The sequence below is a fragment of the Carcharodon carcharias genome, chromosome 3 (genome assembly GCF_017639515.1).
Source record: "Carcharodon carcharias isolate sCarCar2 chromosome 3, sCarCar2.pri, whole genome shotgun sequence".
Classification (NCBI taxonomy): domain Eukaryota; kingdom Metazoa; phylum Chordata; class Chondrichthyes; order Lamniformes; family Lamnidae; genus Carcharodon; species Carcharodon carcharias.
In genome coordinates, this window is record NC_054469.1 from 50,052,643 (window position 1) to 50,067,807 (window position 15,165).

A 15,165-nucleotide genomic window follows, 5' to 3' on the forward strand; every position below is an offset into this window, starting at 1 on the left:
TCAAGGGCAATATGAGCAAGATTTTTCTATGCAGCAAAAGGTAATGACCTGAAACACTCTGCCCACGAGGGTGGTAGAAGCAGAGACAATCAATGATTTCAAAAGGAAATTGGATGGGCACTTGAAGGAAATAAACTTTCAGAGCTAGGGGGATAGAGCTGGGAAACGGGACTGGTTGGAATGGCCTCCTTCTGCACTGTAAATAACTGTTATGACATGGCAACACAGTTGGGGAGCGCCAAGAGGAGGATAGTTAAGAGCGAAAATAACTTTTTTCTAACTTTTAAGTGTGCACATAAATGATTCTTACTTCTGCTCCTAGTGTCACTATTTTAATCAGTTCAAGAAAATACATACATGCTCTAATTTTGAAATACATCTTTAAAAAGGTGTATATTGGTAAGATTCAACAAACTTATAACAGCATTCAAATCCAAAATTCACAGCAGCTATCACTACCTTGGTAGCTTGACTGTCCACCCAAGAGTCTCCAAAAGTCTTTGGCTGTTTTGGTATGGCTGTTAATTCCTTCTTCTATTGTGGCCACATATGGTGCTCTGCAGCCAAGGTCCCTTTTAGTCTGAATAAAAGCTGCCAGTTCTGAAGCCTGAAAACAGGATAATATTGAAAAGTACACAGGCACAGTATTATTTGATACAGTACATTTATTGAGCGTATTAGCTGGAGATGAAAGATTTGAACAAGAAAATAAATCTGGTGGGTAGTTAGATTTTACTGTATGGACACTTCTTGCTCAATGTATTAGCACACCTTGGAATCCTCATCTCCTTGTTTAATTCAGGGCTGCAGTGAAAATAACCTCCAAGGATATTAAATCAGATTCTGTTTTACTACACATTTCATTCATTCTCCTTGTGCGATACACTTCATCATTCTCCTTTACGCAGAGATGAGAAGAAAGACTGTAAATTTGGGGTGGGGGGGGGGCGGCGTTGGGGAGCAGTTAGATAAAGGCATTTATTTTTCCTGAAACATTCATCGACAGATCTCCTATGTAATTGCCAGTATTTTCAGTTTTTATGTTCCATGTTTTGGTCTCAAAATTAAAATTGCTAGTGCACCATAAAACATGAATTGACTAGATGAGATATGACGTAGCTGACCTCATGACTAAAGAATTGCCAGTTTGTGGTATGTTACATATATCAAAAGTTTGAATATGCTTCTTTGTGACCAATAGAAAAGGTTAACAGACATCATTTCATGAGCAGTTAAGCTGATATGCAAGCACACAATTAATTCTTTAGTATTTTGGAGACTCCTGCATCAAATGCAATGCACTAGCTGAACATTCTACAACAGTTCTTCACTGTAACTGACTTCATCCCTGTCTTCTTTTTCAAACAGTTGTTTACAAAAGCGTAGCAATCACACTGAATTGCAACTTGTATTCCAATCATCTCATAAAAATCTTGGCCGAATTCTAACTAAAAGTTGGATGAATTAAAATAAATTTACTGAAATTCCTGGAATATACTTGGACAGCTTTGGCAGTCCCATTGTGTTCATTGCTTTATTTCTTGCATCTTGTACAAAGGAAATGTGACAAAAAGAGTGCACTTCTGTTCACTGTTCTGTGTTTCTCCTTTCAAATTTGTAATGCATCTGAACTTTGCTTCTTACTGACTCCCACAAGTGCTTTATCCTGAGGAAGTTTTTGCATCCTGTTAAGTACGTTGGTCTTTTCATAGCCTCTAAAAAGACAGGAAATCTAGATATCCAGATATGCCACCAAACCTGTGGAATACATGACTTGTGAGGTTATGCCTCACATAAACATCTGGCAGGAAGTACTGTTTATGGTATATTCTGACATTTTCTATGACCTGCACTATAATTTACTTTCATGAAAGAAGCTCACAGAAACTGAAGTTCTATGAGGATAGAGCATGAAGTTTGTTTGCACAGACGCTTACTGAGAGTGGTAGACTGACCTTGGCTTTTTCGATGACATTGGTAAATTCTCCTGTCCACAGGAAACAGTGCTGAGGAGCTAGCAGCAAGAAACAGTCTCCACTATTCAATGATGATGCTCTTGGTTCCACCAATCTGGTTTGAATATGCCTTCGTCCTAAGAAATAAATTTAGGAATGCATGTTCAAATCATGGTAGTACAGTATAATGGCCCACAACACAAGAATAAATCCAATGTCTAGAAATGTTTTGCCTGGTGGCTTGCAATTTTAGGCCCGATTTTAACTTTGTAAGTGATCGAATGGGTTTTGAGCGAGTTAAAATCAGGCTTTGGCTCCATCAAATTTAACTACACTTTTTAAGAATGAAAATAAGGAAACCTAAGTAAAGGTAGTGTTTACATTCTGTATTTATAGCACTTTGTGCATTACATTCTTAATTTTTAAAAAAATGGCTCTTGGGCTGAATACTTGTGTGCAAAGTAGGTGTTGGCGCTGCACATCTACCTTGAATGATATAGAAGAACATAAGAAATAGGAGCAGAAGGCAGCCAGTTGGCTCCTCAAGTCTGCTCCATCATTCAATAAGATCATGGCTGATCTTCTTGTGTTTCGAATTCCACATTCTCATCTACCCCCAATAACCTTTGATTCCCTTGCCTAACAAGAATGTATCTTCCCATGCCTTAAAAATATTTAATGACCCCACTTCCACCACCTTTCTAAGGCAGAGTTCGAAAGTTGCACAACCCTCAGAAAAATTTCTCCTCATCGCTCTCCTAAAAGGGTGCCCCCTAATTCTGGATTTACTCACGAGAGGAAACATCCTTTCCATGTCCATCTTGTCAAGGCCATTCAGGATCTTATATACTCCAATCAAGTCACCCCTCACTCTTCTAAACTCCAGTGGAAATAATTAATAAGCCTAGTCTGTCCAACCTTTCCTCATAAGACCATCCGCTCATTCCAGGTGTCAATCTAGTAAACCTCCTCTGAACCGCCTCCAAAGTATTTACATCCCTCCTTAAATAAGGTGATCAAATATGCACATGGTATTTGAGACGCAGTCCCACCAATGCCCGGTATAACTGAAGCATAATATCCTTACTTGCATACTAACTTTTTGTGATTCATGTACTAGAACACCTAGATCCCTCTGCACCTCAGAAATTTGCAATCGTTCTCTGTTTAAGTAATACTATGCTTTTTTATTTTTCCCGCCAAAGTGAACAACTTTACATTTTTCCACATCATACTCTATTTGCCAGATCTTTGCCCACTAACTCAACCTATCTGTAACCATCTGCAACCTTATGTACTCTCTACAACATATTTTCCTATTTATCTGTGTGTCAATATGATTGATAGAAAAGGTCAGGTATGGTAGAGGCCAGTGGAAGAGTAAAGGTCTTTACTAATTTGCCTCAATATCAACTTGCTGGTAATGACTATTAGGAAATCTGTACAACTTGCATCATTTCCCTTATTAGCTAGCTTTGTAGACTCAGACTGTTAATTTGCCCCAAGTTACGGATAACACTGTGCCTACCATGAACTCAAATTCATTTTATTTAATACTTGCAGATAGAGATGAACATTTTATTCCATTAAGATGAGCTGCATTCCTATCCATTCCATGGTGTGAAAGGATAAGGTGATATCCTACTGTGCCAACTGTTTTATATAAAATGAAAATTTAAAATTAATCAAGATAGAAAATATTTTTCCTTTTTGATCCAGTGGTAGGTACCTTGTCATACTCCTTCTACTGAGTCACAATGGTATACCTGGAACCCAAGATGCAAAATGTACCATTTGTGCACCAGCAGAATGTTTTCCTGTTCCCTTTGCCCAATAGCCATTCTCACCTCTGAATGAGATTGCCAAATTGACTGAATGAATGTTATGCCTTAGTATCACGCTTATTAGCAATTGCACCCAGGTGACCCGAACTCATTCCATTTAAGAAAGAACTTCACAACCAATTAATTACTTTTGGGAGTATGTCACTGTTGTAATGTCAGGACATGTGGCAGCCAATTTTCATATAACTCAGGTCACAAACAGCAGTCAGATAAATGATCAGATAATGTGTTTTTGTGATGTTAGCTGAGGGACAAACATCATGTTTTCTTTGCCAACATTTAAAAAGACAACAACACAATGCGCAATCTGATGAAACACGATAAAGGTAAATTCTTGTGCACAGATGGAGACATTAAATGTCTTTTCCATTGTAAATTTTTTCTTCACACCACATTAGGAACAGTTTTCCATTGTTGAAAAATACAAGTCAAACCGAGCATCCAGTTTATAAGAAAATACTGCTCAAAATTTACTTTGCACAGCAATAGTTTGCTCTTCCCAATTCTTCCTCAAAAAAAAAATGCTGCTGGTCTGGATTATGTTTATAGATACGGAACTGACAGTGATGATGATTTAGCAAATGACGAAAAATAAATGGCAATGTGGCTGATGTAAAGGATTTATTTTGGTTCAAACTGTCCTGGGCACCATCAGGAACTGCAGAGGCACCCAGGAGTACTTTAGCAAAAGATTGATGAAAAGTTGAGAGCCCTTCAATAGATTAATGAAATTCTGACCTTTAATCTGCAGCAACATCAGCTTTTTGTATGGCACAGCACTGTTGTTCGACACTTGTTCTGTTAGATTCACGTTACGGAGGTTGACACTGCTGAAGTCCTCTTTGCTGGCCAGCCCAGCCAACGCCATTTCTGATAAGTTAGAGTTTTTCGACACTGACAAAAAAGATGAAGGAGTGAATCAGCTCTGCTGTTGGAACTACATTGCTCCCTACAGAAAGCTGCAAAAAAGGCTTGCATTTTTATAGCACCTTTCATAACCTCAGGACACCCAAAAGGGCCTGACAGACAATGAAAATATATATTTTTTTAAAACGTAGTCACTCATGTAATGTAGGAAAATGCGTCAGTCATTTAGTGCATACCAAGATCCCAAAAACAACAATGAGGTAATGACAATGTTATCTGTTATAATCATAGTGGCTGCAGAATAAGTCTTGGCTATGGTACTGCGGAACAATTCCCTGCTCCTCTTCTGAAATAGCACTATGGGAATGGTCAGGTCCACCTGAAAGGACATACTGGGCCTTGGTTTAGTGTCTGACTTGAGAGGTGGCACCTCTGACAGGGCTACACTCCCTCAATCCTGCACTGATCTAAATTTCCACCACAAAGTGGGTGATTTCTTTTTGGGATGAAGAGAAACGAGAGATATTGGATGCAGAGCACCAATCATGGCACCAGACAAAAGATAATTTCTCTGTAAATCTCTTTGCAAAACAAATTCTAAATTTATGGCAAGTCTAATATTCCCAAAAGCTAGCATAATTTACAGATTTGAAGCTCATAGAATCAGAGAAGTTCAAAGAACAGATGAGGCCATTCAGCCCATCATGTCCATGTTGGCCATAAAAGAGTTATTCAGCTTAACTCCACTTTCCAACTCCTGGTCTTGTAGGTTACAGCACTTCTATTATATATCCATTTACTTTTTCAATGCAATCAAGCTTACTGCTTCTACTATCCTTTCAGGTACCAAGTTACAGATCTCCACCATCTTCTGGGTTCCCTCAGACTCCCTCTAAACTCCAGCTCCTTACCCTAAATCTGTGAGCCTGGTTATGGACCCCACAATCAAGGGGAATAGGACCTCCTATCTATTCTATGTAGACCCCTCATAACTTTAGATGCAAAGGTGGCTCGTGTGGTGCACAATCTCTGGTATAGATAAGATGGGCCGAATGGCCAGTTTCTGTGCTGTAAACACAAGTCCATAGCTTTTACAGAAATCCAGACAGAGAGCAGGAGGAATGAAGCTACCAGTTACACACATGTAGGTGTATCTTCGTTTCTCATATCCAGATTATCTTTCTTGCAGCCTTAAATCAAGAATCCCTATTATTTTCACTGGGGTTTATAATTGTGAACATCATCAACCCTGAGGAATGGAACAGTTTTCCAATTTGGGCACCAGTATTAAAATTGAACACCGAGGTATAGGACAGACTGAATAGTGCTCCTTCTATAATTTCTCAATGCTTACCCACTCTAACATCCGAAAATGTGTCCTAGGCTTAGGGTGGAATCATCCCAGGTTTGCACTAAGTATGGTAGTGGGCAGGAAATTTGATGCTTTACCCACTCACTGCAATGGCAGCTTCTCACGCCCTATCATCCCAAACTCACCATATTAATTATGCATTCCTGGGATACATGCCATTTCCATGGTGGGTGAGCTTTTTGATTCGCCAGCCATGCCGTCACCTCGCCACTTCATCACACCAGGCTCCACAATTAACGTACAGCCATGCTCAGTGCTTCCAGCCCAGGACTGCAGCCAAGAAGACATGGGCCCGAAAGGCAAGAAGACTGCAGCCCTCGAGCACCTTTTGGATGCTGCGGTGGCCCGCTGTGATGTCCTCTACCCCCACTCTGGCCGCAGGAGGGGCAGCTACATTACCACTCGGACTTGGTAGGTGATGGCAGTGGTGATCAGTGCCAATGCGGCACAGAAGAGGTTGGCCATCCAATGCAGATAAGGATGAATTATCTCACCAGTGCAACCAGGGTATGGCAACCATCTCATCACTCTAAACTCACACTCAAGCTCATCACACATTCATTGGCATCTCGCTCACTACCAGCTCAAGGGACATCACCACCCATTCTCATGCATATACCCTCACATGTCCACCTGGCCTTATCTCCTCTGGAGACTCTCTCCTCAGCCTTCAGCATCCTGAGGCCACTTGCACAGATCAACATGTGCCCCCACACAAACCCTGGGATACACTCCTTCCCCAGTACAACTCTAGCACTGCAGCCTCTTCCCTTGTCTGAGGCCATTTCCCCCCTTTCCACAAGCAAGCCCTAGCCCTGAAGCCATTGAAAAGCCAGCCACATATGGCTGATCTGGTAGGTAGAGACCTGCCCTTGAGCCCCTCTAAAAGTGATGTGGTGCTGTCTGTGAAGCTTGGCACTGATGACTGCGAGTGCTGCCTGAAACAAGGTAGGCAAACAGACCCTGAAGTCCCAAGCGAAGTGCAGCCTGCCAAGTGCACACCTTATACGTGCTGATGTGGAACACGTCGGCGTCGGGGGTGTGGGGAGGTGGGAGAATAAGTCTGGCGGGCTGGCGTTATAATGACATGCTGAAGTGTGACAATGAGGTTCCCAACGTCCAATGGCGGGGAATGGGGCCCACCATCAATGGGCTGAGCAGATGATCACAAACTGGTTTCATGATGTTGTGAAACTGATTTTTGGGCTTCTCGCCATATTGTATGTTTAAACCATCGAACAGGTCCGACAGCAGCGGGCATGGAAAATCCTGGCCTTACAGTGGGATTAACTTTCCCACACTAATTATCCCTATGCACGCTCAATCAGATTGCAAATTTCTGAACAGTTTTGTGGACTTGTCCCACGTGAGTTGGGTTGAAAACCAAACAAAAAAAAATTAGCTTCCAAATTGCTGTTATTTGCATTTTCAGTCATATTGTCTTTTTCTCAATGGTGAACAGAATTAGAGACCTTTTGATGTCCATAATGAACAGTTTTGTTTGCCTAATTGATACAGAGTATGTTACAAAAGCACTGAAATATCCCATTCCCTCTGTATTTCATATTAACATGCACAGCAATTAACATGAAATTGAACAAAACTATACAGTGGTAATTAAAGACTACAGAACAATACAAGCAGCTTCCACATTAATCTTACTTTTTTCTACCCTCATTCTCTTTGACTCCATGAAGGCAATATTCAACCGCTGTTCCGTATATTCATGTCGGATATCACCTCTTGCGGCCAGCATTTTAAGTGGATTACGTGATGACTGTACTTTGCGCATGGGTTTTATAGCCCGTTTGTGCTCTGCTACTGCAGAGGTCAGCCTAGAAGAAAAAATAAGTTAGTTTATGTCAAGTCTCCCTATTTCTCTCCCTCCACCTTCAAAATTACTGGGCAATAAAAGCTGGCTTTCCTAGTAAAGCCCATATCCTTAGAATGAACTTCCCTCCAGCTATTTGAGTCTTTGGTGCAATAATGCTTCCTACTGCAGGCCTAGACGATGAAAATCTATTCGTCTGTTGTAAATAGTTAAACAGTGCTTTCACTTCAGTGAGGCAGGGAAAGTGTTCATCAATGTGTGGCATTTAATGCCTCCCCACCCTGGATGAATTTGGAGGTTGCGGGGGGTGGTTGGTTGGTGGTGATGATGGTGGGGGCTGTGATTGGCAGTGAGGGTGTAGGGTGGAGATCAAATGCAGGGAGGGAAGGCTTGTCATCAGCCTTCCTGCCTGGAGGCCATCATCCCACTGCCATTGGTATTCAACCTGTGGCAGATGGGGCACTCACCACCCAAGGAGACCACCCTTTAACCCTGCTGGGTTTGCCAGCAGCCTACCAGCGAGGGGAGTCCCTTATTCACGTGTACTTTGTGCCCAATCGAGGGACCTGGCATGAGGAAGGGAGGCCACAGGAGCCAAAACCCTTCCTTTGCTTTCGACTGCCACCCACACTCTCTGCCCCCACCCTCCTCTTTGCCAGCAACCCCCATCTCGCCCACACTCACCTCTATCTAGGGATCCATCAGTGATCCTCAAGGTAGGCCCCGCTGTAGTTCTGGCAGTGACACCGTTCCTGGTAGTGCTGCTGGTACTGAAGAACTGCCAGCCTCTAATTGGCTGGCAGCTCTTGGGGATGGGATTTCTGGGGGCTTAATCTGGCATTGTGCAGGTTAAGTGCCTGATTGGAATGAAATAGCACGGGCCTTCTAAAGAAAAGCGATGCCCATATTAAATCCTAGCCAATCTCTTTCATTCTCCATCTCCTCTTCCCATCCCTCCCAACTCAAGGAGGCACACATCACAACTATTCACTCTTTTTTTATGAATACAAATCTGAAAAAAATTAGAAAATTAAAGTCGATCGAAGAAGGCAACGGCATGTAAAAATCAGAAAGCATATTATTTTAATTTGTGTCATACTTTGGTACATCAGGATCAAAAATGGCATCAAGGTCCTCCTCATCAATCTCCACAGCTCCTGGCTGAATGATAAAAGTATTTGTATCCCTGTAGAATCTTGCAAAAGTTTCTTCATCATCGGGTCTCATTACTTCCTTTACAGATTGCCCAGTTACAGTTATCACAGCATCCTGTTGCCCTGGTGCTGCAGAACAAAATTTCAACAATGTCTGTGGCAAACACGAAACATGCGAATATTTGACAGTTGCCTGTAAACAGCAGATTGCAAATAAAGAAGCATGGTCAGAAATCCATTGATTTGAAGGTGACCTGTCACCAGGGAAACCATGACAACATCAGGACTAATAAGAAATTGAAAACACCCACTAGAGGTTCATCCCATATTTTTACAAAGACAAAGGAGCTCCTCAATAAATCCATTTTGACACTGCTCTGCATTCTGTGGACAATCAACAGCATGGTTACTATCCACTTGCTGCGAAACAGACTATACAACTACTCTTGTCTGTTAAGCTAAACAAAATTAAAATTATTTTAGATATGCTTTACAGTAGAGCGATATTTGAAATATATAGGACAAATACCCTAGAAACTTTTACATAAATTTACTCAACATGTTTTCTAGGTCTGATAGAAGTGACTAAAATTATTCTTACAGTCACATGCTTAGAAAATAAAAAAGGAACAATGACACATTAGGTATATTCCCAAAGCTGCATCTGTCAGGTTTACATATCCTATGCAAGACTCAGGAGATTATTTTCTAGACCAACTGTTACAGAATTGTTTATAATCAGATATATGATGAAAAAGGTTCATGAACAATGATCTGTTAATGGATTATAAAAAAAAAGGCAAGCAATTACTTACCTCTGTTCTGCAGTTTGCCCAAGAATGATTCCAGTTTATCAAGCTTCCTGTCGGTTTCCAAAGGCAAATCAGGTCTGACCTCAATTTCTGGGTGAGAAGAAGTAGGACATGAAATAGATCCTCAAAACTTAAAAGGATTTCACAGGTTATTCTTAAAACCTAAAGGGGCAATGGCTTCTGCTTTTCTTTCAGTTAGGGGAGGGGACAAGGCCGTGAGAACTATTATTTTCATCACAGCACACATGATGCGATTAGGCAATTAAAAAATAAAATCAACGCATCATCGTCTAGCATTGTTTCAATCCAACGTTGCTCCTTTAAAAATTTGCTTGATCTCTTACCTTCCTGTGGTTTGGAAATGACTGGGGTGCTGTTCTTTATCTTATGCAAAAGAGGTGAAGATATTGGACTCATGAACGTGGGTGATGCCAAACCTGTAGAACAAGGAAAGAAAACACTGATTTATTGAGATACAGTATATGAACAATGCTCAGTTAAGTTCATGCTAATTTACACATTTGACCAGATATGCCACAAGACTTTTCCTGATTATCTATCCATGGGGTAAACTTTTGTAACATGATGTTATGGCAACAGCTGGACAAGTCCGAAGAATGTGAAAAACTGAATCTAATGCACATTTTTTTTTTGCTATCAGTGTCAATGACATTTTAATTATCTGAAGTAACGCCATATTTCTTCACCTGAAATAAAAAGACAAAAAAAGTGCTGGAAATTCTCAGCAGGTCTGGCAGCATCTGTAGGGACAGAAACAAAGCTGAAGGGCTGGATTTTCCTGCGGGTGTCAGAATGCCAATAACAGCCCACATGGGGGGGGTCCTACACCCACCCACGACATCAGCGCATCTGTTGGTACAACCTCACGAGGGGAGGGGTAGGAGGTGACCTCCTAATTGGCAACCTCTGTGTTCATTCCTGATGCTGGAGGCCCACTTACAGGGCCTGCAGCAATCTCAGGTTGGAAGCCCCGCAAGGAGGTGGGCGCTGCCTCGGTTGGTAGGCAAGTGCAAGGGTGCCTCAAACTTGGATGCCTGGGTTGACATCATCATGAAAAGGGGCCCAAAGCCAGGGGAAACGCCTCTACAGGAGTAGCAATGAATGCAGCTGTGGCCTTTCATCTCTGTGACCCATCATCGGAACACCTGGCTCCAATGGCTGCATGGCTTACGGCTGGGAGGCTGCCTTGATTGAGCTGGCGGTCCCCACATAAGGTGGGGGGCTACTCCGATGGTGGGAAGTGGTGGTGCCATTGCAAAACGGCCTCTAAGTGAGGCCTTAATAGCCCTAATGGGCTGCCCCACTACGGGTAGTGGTCAGTCGACCTGGTTCCCAGTTCACCCCTGGCAAAGTCACTTGGAGGTAGGAATGCGTCAAGAAGCCAACCAAATGTGGCTCCCTGCTATTTTCTCGGCTGCTTGGATTCCAACTCTATCTCCGCGAGGCTGAGAAAATGACCCTTCATCAGAATGATCACTTCAGAACCCGTTAACTATTTCTCTCTCCACAGGTGTTGCCTGACTGGTTGAGCATTTCCAGCATTTTCAGTTTTTATTTCAGTTTTCAAGCATTTGTGGTATTTTGTTTTTCACCTGAGATGACTTGGTAAAGGAAAACAAGAGTAAGCAATGCAACAAAATTAATTATAGAATCACTTCATATAGAAACAATACCAAGTCAATGCTCTGTAACTTACCTCTGGCATTGCATATTTTGAAGTCAAAAAACAGTTTTGACTGTTTGACTGCAGCCAACACCTGAAATTGGATTGGCACATGCCAGTTTAACCAATTTCCCTTGGAAAATATTCTCCATAATAGAATAACTGGACCATTGTTTTGTCCTGGACATGTGAGCCAAATGCACAGGGGCCCTTTTGTGACCTGGGTGATATACCGACAATATCTGTCAAATATTTTTGGAACGTTGATAGATTATCATCAAAAGCTCAACTAGTTCACTCATGCTCCACTTCTAAAGAACAAATAAGAAAATGCATTTCATTTATACAGTTAAGAAGGTGATTTGGAAGTATTAATTTTCAGGGAAGGTGAGAAGATATTGTGTTAATTAGGGGATTATGTCATAAAGACTATTTCCACCCCTTTGAAATCATTGTGATCATGAGGTGTGAAAGCCGTGCACACCTGTTATGTTCCTTCTGCCGGGTCGCTTTGCTCAGCGAACGTGGTTGCGCACCTATCTTCTGGTGAGTGAGTTGGTAAATAAGATACTGCAGGTGCAGAGACCAATTTAAGATGAAGCACATGCTGTTTATTTACACAAATAACAGAGCACTAACACATTTGTGCTTCTCCCACCACCCTATTCTAAACTACTAATTAACATTGCAGCCCGTGCTACACAGCAATTGGGTAATCCAGTCACATGGTCAATCTGCTCACATTTTCTTAAAGGTGTACCTAGATTACCACAACACCATTGTCACAATTCACTGGGACTCAGAGAGGAGAAGCGACATCAAGTTGGTGAAAGAGTTAGGAGAACTGACCAAATTTGTGGTTGAAAAGACAGGCTTCAAGGAACATTTCAAGAATGAAGAAAGGGGTAGGAAGGCAGATGCATTTAAGTGGGGCATGCGAGGCAGTATGGCCAAGGCAGATGACAGTTCTGTCACTGAGGGTGGAACAGAAGAAGAGATGCACAGGACGCCAGAAATGTATTACTAGAGAAACAAATCAGGAGTGTGATGGAATACTCTCCACTTGTCTGGATGAGTGCAACTCCAACAATACTCAAGAAGCTGGACACCATCCAAGACAAAGCAGCCCGCTTGATCAACACCTTATCCACCAACTCAAACATTCAGTCCCTCCAACCTGACACACAGTGGCAGTTGTGTTTCCCACCTGCAAGATGCACTACAGCAACTCACCAAAGCTCCTTTGAAAGCACTTTCCAAATCTGCAACTTCTACCACCTAGAAGGACAAGGGCAGCAGATGCATGAGAACACCACCTGTTCCTGCAAGTTCCCCTCCAAGTCACACTCCATCCTGACTCAGGACTATACAATTTTTCCTGTACTGTTACTAGGTCAAAATCTTGGAATTTCCTTCCTAACAGCATTGTGGGAATACACGCACCAAATAGACTACAGTGGTTCAAGAAGGTGGCTCACCACGGCCTTTTCAAGAGCAATTAGGGATGGGTGCAGTGGAGGCCCGCTGTTAAGTCCTCTAACCGGCTCTGGGTGAAGACCAGCAAGTAAGCATGGGATGCAGTGGTCAGTGCTAATGCCCTGCAAAAGTGGACAGCCACCTAGTGCCAAAAGAGGATGAATGATCTCCTCCGTTCCATATAAACAAATGAAATAGAGTGGGCCACTCGGCCCCTTGAGCCTGCCCCACTGATCTGAATGTAACCTCAATCCCACATTCCTGCCTACCCCCAATAACCTTTCACCCCCATGTTAATCAAGAATCTATCTAGCTCTGTCTTAAAAATATTCAAAGACTCTGCTTCCACTGCCTTTTGAGGAAGAGAGTGCCAAGGACTCTCAACCCTCTGAGAAAAAAATTTCTCATCTCCATTTTAAATGAGTGACCCCTTATTTTTAAACAGTGGCCCCAAGTTTTAGATTCTCCCACAAGAGGAATCACTCTCTCTACATCCTTCCTGTTTTGACTCCTCAGGGTCTTGAAGGTTTCGATTAAGTAGCTTCTCACTCTTCTAAATTCCAGTGGATACAAGCCTAACCTGCCCAGCCTTTCCTCATAAGACAACCCGCCCTTGATGATGTCATGGTATTGTCGCTAGACTAATCATCCAGGTACCCAGGCTAATGCTTTGGGGACCTGGGTTCAAATCCTACCATTGCAGATGGTTGAATTTGAATTCAATAAAAATCTCTAACTAAAAGTCTAATGATGACCATGAAACCATTATTGGTTGTTGTAAAAACCCATCTGGTACACTAATGCCCTTTAAGGAAGGAAATCTGCTGTTCTTACCTGGTCTGGCCTACATGTGACTCCAGACCCACAGCAATATGGTTGACTCTTAAAATGCTCTCTGAACAAGGGCAATTAGGGATGGGCAATAAATGCTGGCCTAGTCAGCGATGCCCACATCCCATGAATGAATAAAAAAAAACCCTGCCCATCCCTGCATTAGCCTAGTAAAGCTTCTCTGAACTGCTTCTAACACTTATACATCTTTCTTTAAATAAGGAGACCAGTAGTGCACACAATAATCCAGATGCGATCTCACCAAGGTCCTGTACAACTGAGGCATAACCTCCCTACTTTTGTAATCGACTCCCCTCACAATAAACGATAACATCCTATCAGCTTTCCTAATTATCTGCTGTACCTGCATACTAACCTTTTGTGATTCATGCACTAGGACACCTAGATCCCTCAATCTCAGAGCTCTGCAATCACTCACCATTTAGAATTTAGACAATATGCTTCTTTTTTTATTCTTCTTGCCAAAATGAACAATTTTACATTTGCCCACAGTATACTTCATTTGCCAGATCCTTGCCCACTCACTTAACCTATCTATGTCACGTTGTCGCCTCCTTATGTCCTCTTCACAATTTATTGTCCTATCTATCTTTGTGTCGTCAACAAATTTAGCAACCATTTCTTCGGTGTCTTCATCTAAGTCATTTATATAGATTGTAAAAAGTTGAGGCCCCAGAACTGATCCCTGTGGCAAACCACTTGTCACATCCTGCCAACCAGAATAAGACCCATTTATGCCAGCTCTCTGCTTCCTGTTAACTAGCCAATCTTCGATCCCTGCCAATATATTAGCCCCTACACCATGAGCTTTTATTTTCTGCAGTAACCTTTGATGTGGCACTTTATCAAGTGCCTTCTCGAAATCTAAGTACAGTACATCCACCAGTTCCTCTTTATCCATAGCACATGTGACTCCTTCAAAGAACTCCAATAAATTGGTTAAACATGATTTCCCTTTTACAAAACCAAATTGATTCTGCCTGATTGGCTTGAATTTTTCTAAGTGTCCTGCCATAACATCTTTAATAACAGCTTCTAACATTTTCCCTATGACAGATGTTAGGCTTATTGGCCTGTAATTTCCTGCTTTCTGTCCACTTTAATGGAACCTTCCCTGAATCTAGTGAATTTTGGAAAATTAAAACCAATGCATCAATTATTTCAGCAGACACTTCTTTCAAGACTTTAAGGTGAAGTCCATCTGTACCTGAGGATTTGTCAGCCCGCAGCCCCAAACATTTGCTCTATACCACTTCCCTGGTGATTGTAATTTTCCTGAGTTCCTCCCTGCCTTCCATTTCCTGATTTACAGCTATTT

The 15,165-nt window shown here is 42.0% G+C and overlaps 1 protein-coding gene across 10 annotated transcripts in view; it reads right to left on the minus strand.

Moving 5' to 3' along the window:
• The window catches only part of svila (supervillin a), a 317,393-nt gene that overhangs the window by 40,422 nt on the left and 261,806 nt on the right, over positions 1 to 15,165 (minus strand). For all 10 annotated transcript variants that reach the window (XM_041183456.1, XM_041183461.1, XM_041183460.1 and 7 more), the window contains 7 exons: positions 10,180 to 10,272; positions 9,839 to 9,925; positions 8,969 to 9,152; positions 7,701 to 7,873; positions 4,538 to 4,693; positions 1,956 to 2,092; positions 460 to 607 (listed from right to left, as the gene is read on the minus strand). In XM_041183456.1, the coding sequence (XP_041039390.1) occupies positions 460 to 607; positions 1,956 to 2,092; positions 4,538 to 4,693; positions 7,701 to 7,873; positions 8,969 to 9,152; positions 9,839 to 9,925; positions 10,180 to 10,272 (978 nt within the window). The remainder of the gene's footprint in view (positions 1 to 459; positions 608 to 1,955; positions 2,093 to 4,537; positions 4,694 to 7,700; positions 7,874 to 8,968; positions 9,153 to 9,838; positions 9,926 to 10,179; positions 10,273 to 15,165) is intronic.